General features: G+C 41.3%; 1 protein-coding gene across 2 annotated transcripts; it reads right to left on the bottom strand.

Annotated features, from left to right (window-relative positions):
• Positions 1–1,272: 1,272 nt before the first annotated feature.
• Positions 1,273–4,780, bottom strand: TPD52L3 (tumor protein D52 like 3). 2 transcript variants are annotated; one of them, XM_025359863.1, is made up of 2 exons: positions 4,165–4,780; positions 1,273–2,167 (listed from the first exon to the last, which is right to left on the bottom strand). In XM_025359863.1, the coding sequence occupies exons 1-2, from the start codon at positions 4,697–4,699 to the stop codon at positions 2,163–2,165; spliced, it is 540 nt and encodes a 179-aa protein (XP_025215648.1). In that variant the 5' UTR covers positions 4,700–4,780; the 3' UTR covers positions 1,273–2,162. The 2 variants fall into 2 exon arrangements, with proteins under 2 accessions (XP_025215648.1, XP_025215647.1); XM_025359862.1 differs by lacking the exon at positions 1,273–2,167 and adding an exon at positions 2,469–2,961.
• Positions 4,781–4,990: the final 210 nt, after the last annotated feature.

The raw sequence follows: 4,990 nt of genomic DNA on the forward strand, positions 1-4,990 counted from the left end.
GGAAGTTGCAAGCCTTCAGTATATTCTAGTGTTCCAAAATTGTTACATCACACTGATTTGCCAGCTCAATTGTTATCTAAGTAGAGAGACAGGTTCCTTGTGCTTCCCACTCTGTCATCCTTCTGGAATCCTCTTTCCACAGTTGTTTCAATAGAGTGATGCTCATCCTTTTTCCTTACATTACAGTCCACAGGCAAGAAACTGAAATTCTGTGCCCAGATGCAAATCCTTAGCAGAATCAACCTGTGCCATCATTGTCCCCTTGATAGGTGGAGCCATCAAGCACATTGCCTGCCACTATCAGGAAACCTGCACAGTTCTGGATCAGTGATTGCTAATCACCTCTCTGTAGTCCACACAAGCCATTAAGAGTACAGCATGTAATAAAAGTACTTTCTTTCAAATATAGAACTTGGCATTTTGATGAATCAGAAAGCAGAGGAGCCTCTAGAAAATGCTGGCGAATTTCTTTGGGAGCGATGCTAGTATTTTTCCGGGACATGTATGATAGTAATGAACATAGGGATTGGTATTCTATTATCATCCTTGCCACAGCATGGAAAGTGTTATCTCTGGGAAGCATAACTTTCAATTCTTGTGTCTTAGTCATCTGGGCTGCTATAAACTGGTTAGCTTGACAGAAATTTATCTCTTATTTTTCTGGAGGTGGATCAAGTTATCTGTAGATTCAGTGTCTGGTGAAGGCCTATTTCCAGGGTTATTAATGGTGCCTTCTCACTGTGTTTTCCCATGGTGAAAAGGGCAAACAAGCTCCCTTTGGCTTGTTGATAAGCCATTTATGAGGGCTAATCACTTCCCAAAAGGCCCCATCTCCCAATACCATCACCCTGTGGTTAGGATTTCAACCTATGAATTTGGGGTGGGAAGACATAAACATCAAGGCCATGTCATCTTGTCTCAATTTTCTATCCTACTCCCTTCACTCACATGGGCAATTAAAGTCCCAGAAAACTGAGGGCCTCAGGAAATTTTGTTTCAGTGTCATTCCCATCTGGTAGTTCTCAGGTATTGAGCGAAACCTAGGGATGTGAATCTTTGGGTGTACACATATTCTAGGAACTATTGAAAATTGCATCCTGAATTGGCCAAGTTAAATAGACTTAAGCTGGGCTACAAAATCCAAATAGGCCTAGATGAGTGGAGATGATCAAGTTATGAAGGCAGACAGGGTAGAGGATGAAGAAAGCCAATGCATAGGAAGGGTAGAAGCAGGTGGAAAAAAGAAATCTCGAGGAAACTTTAGAGCCAGAATCCAAATGTTCATGGAAGCATTTTATTTGGTGCCCATGACCACTGATACAAAAAAGCCAAAGCAAAATGAATGTGCAACTCCAGTTTCAATAATATCAGGCCTTTTCAATGCTACAGCCTTATTATCTTGCAAATTTATCCCCCTCTCCCGACCTCATGCAGTTGGTTCCTAAGTCTGATTCTACCTCTTTAATACTTAATCCATTTCTCTGATGACCAGAGTAATCTAAAACAAAAATTTGATAGTTACTTTTTTACTTAAGTGCTTCAATGCCTCCCATTTCCTAAAGGCTTAAATATTAATATCTAAGGTAGTATGTAAGACTACTTATGATTTTTGCCCCCTGCTTATTTTTTCTTACTCATGTAACACCATTTCCCCTTCCTCTCTAGCCGCAGTGATGTACTGTTAGTTCCTAGAATATGCCATTCTTATACATTCCTTGTGACTCAGTTCCTCTGGATGTTGTCTGGAATATTCTATTCTTGTCTGTCTGCAAACTTCTCCTGGTCCTCTAAGACTTTCTGTCTCTCTAAAGGCTTTACTGACCTATCAAGACAGAGTTGAACACCCCTTCCTCAGGACTTCTTTGATATCTGGCACACAGCTCTATTTTAGCACTCACTGAATTATAATGATTTGAAAGTCTGAGTGTTTCTAGAGAGCACATACAATGTCTAATTTACTTCTATGCCTTGAGAACCTGGGACAGCTCTTGATACATAGTAGGGTCTCAGATAGGCTTTGAATAAACAATATATTTTTGTTTAAAAGCAAAAGGAACTTGTCAACAAGTTCATGTTGTTGATAATCTCTTAGATTCAATATTTGATGTCTGAAGTATATGATGTTAATTCGTTCCTTGATTTAACATGTGTTTATTGAAGATCTATCCTAAGCCAGAAATGGACAATGATCAACAAAAATAAATATGTACTTTACTACTTTTACAGAGTTGAGAATTTATTGGGGAAACTTACTACTATTTTAGAAATTATTAAAGAAAATATAACATCTCTCAGGTTTGGCCCATGATAATAGTCTGAGATTGTCCCTAACACAAGCTTTCCTGAAATATGTCAAAGCCTTTGCCTGTTGGACTACTTTCATTTCTTGTATGCTGCAGGCTCGCCTCTTGTTCTTCAGCATACAAAGCCATTTTGGTTGATAAACACAACAAATTAAAAATCAAACATGCAAAATAGTAAAACATCTTGTTTTAATCCAAGCAAAATTTTGTCTTCAGAAATGTAGAGGGTTGGGATACATGAGTAACTTTACAGTTTACCAAATGCTTTTATATTTATAGTGGTATTTGGTTTTGCTTATAGGAAAACCAAAGGAATGTTGGGGGAGCATTCAAGAGTCAACAAAACAGAATCATCTTCTTAGGCTGGAGGGACTACTATTTTAGGCAGTGAGAGGTTACTGAAATGTACCCAAGCAAATAAGAGTCCTAGTCTCTGCCCACAGCCAATAAGACACTAACTTCTATCGCAGGCAGTGTGACTAGAGGAATGAAAGAGGCTCCCAGATCTTGGCATTTTGGAAATGGAAAAGGAAAACAAAAAAAATGTATATTCCTGTGAAAATCAGATATCAGAAAATTGAAACAAACACAGTCCAGGTTCCTACTGTCTTGAGCTCTCCAGAGGGTTATATTCTGCTTCCTTCTCATTTAGGGTTACCTAAAAAGAAGGGCAGAGTTAAGAGCAAAAATGTATAGTTAGGTCCATTCAAAGACATAACAGCCAGCTCACAGGGGACAGACATTCTTTTTAAAATGTTCCTTGAGACAGGGGTGTATCTTTCTTGAATTTGGCTATACCTGTTTTCCTCCAGCCCCTCAGCTGGAGGTGGTAACTAACTAGGAATTACTGCCAGAGAAGCAATTTCTTCCTTTTAAGTGAAGTGCTGCTATGGCAAAGACATGCTGCTTCAAGGGTTAAACTTTAAAACACTCATTTTGATATATAAAGAAATTGTAAATAAAGCACAAGGCAAAGTTGCAATTTCAGTTTGTGTGCAAAGTAGTAACAATTTCCTAAACTGATGCTGTTGTTTTGCTTAGTCCAGAGCTTTGAAAACAAACAAGTTTTACAAAACCTGTATTAATAATGTAACATTAAGTGCACTATTACTATTTTCCTCTCTTTTTCTGGGTCTCAGAGAAGATAAAGTTTTCTTGATTATCTTTTTAAATAAAAGTTGTAGGCCAGGTGGAGCTTTCAAGGTGACTTTGTCTGAGACTGAGGGAAGGAAATGAGGAAGGGAAAAAAACAAAAAACAAAAAACTACAGATTACTTCATACCTCTTTCAAGCTTAAACAGAAATCTACTTTGGCTTTCTAATAGACTAGTTTTCCAAAAGAGAGCTTGGGCTTTGGCTAAGACCCCTCTGGAGTCACTGACTTGTCCATTAGATACAGTCTCAGGAAAGCTAATATAATGACACATTTCGTCTATAAACTTAAGTGCAAAATAACCAGATACAAAACTTTGGGTTCTCTATCTTAAGAGCAGCAAATATCTATGTTCTTTTCTCAAAACTGGATCCTGTCAATTTCCGGAATTAACCACTTTACCATTGTGGTTTGCTTGCTTGTTTTTGTTGGGCAGAGTTGCAAATGTAATGAGGGAAGGGGGTTCTTGCCCTGGTTTAGTACCAGGCAAGGTTACCAAGGGGGCTCATTCTGGTTCCAGAAAGCAGAGCTGGTCATCCTCATTCTCCAGAACTGGGAGTGGATCATTCCCACTCCCCGGAATCTGCAGTGGGTCTTCCCCACTCCCCAAAACTGAGAGCGGATCATCCCCACCCTCTGCAGAAGAAAGACAGTCAGGGCCAAGCTCTTTGCCCCCTGCCACTTTGGACTTGATTGTCCCCATCGGACCTTCAAAAGATCTGAATGTGGCCGACTTCTTTATGCCTCCAAGCTTCCTGCAGAGGGCAGTGCCCATGGTGGACAGAGCAGCTGACATCTTCTGTTCCACATAGGTGTTGGAGACCTGAACATCAAGCCAGCTCTTGGATAGATTCTGTCTCAGCCCTACCAAAGCCGTGAAGCCTAACTTCCTCTTGAGCTTCCCACAGCGTCTGTCTTTGGCTGCTAGTACGTGGCGTAGGGTTACAATTTCAGCCTCCAATTTAGTGAGTTTGGCTTTGAGTTCTCTTTGCTCAGGCTCTGTCAGATCCTCCAGTTCAGAAGTCGAGTGGGATTCATATGTGCCCACAGAGGTCTCTGTCCTGGCATGTGGCATGAACTGGGAAAGAAGATCTTCATTAAGAGAGTCTAGGTTCAATTCTTGGTAGAAAGAGTCGAATTCTTGGGCTGCAGAGAAATAATCTTGGCCAGCAGAGTCGAAATCTAGGCCTGCAGGCTCAGACTTTTGGTGGGTGGAGTCAGATTTCAGGCGGGAGAGATCCATGACCCAGCTAGTACAATGGACCCCTTGGCAGTTGAGTTGATGGCCTAGCCTGTGAAGTAGATGCGCTAGCTCGTGGTGTTGACTTCCGGGTGGTGGGGGTGGGTAGCCGGTCAGGTCAGGGTTGCGGAGGTGGGACTTCCCGTCCAAAGTGCGAGGCTGCAGAATCTGTGCTGAGCTGAGGCGCAGCCCACACTGGCGGCATCTTGGCATCGCAAGGACCTCATGAGGTAGGCAGTGCAGAGATTATTGTCGAAAGGAGAGAAATTTCTCTTGACGCGGTAAGTGACAAGC

This window comes from Theropithecus gelada, chromosome 15, assembly GCF_003255815.1.
Source record: "Theropithecus gelada isolate Dixy chromosome 15, Tgel_1.0, whole genome shotgun sequence".
Classification (NCBI taxonomy): Eukaryota; Metazoa; Chordata; class Mammalia; order Primates; family Cercopithecidae; genus Theropithecus; species Theropithecus gelada.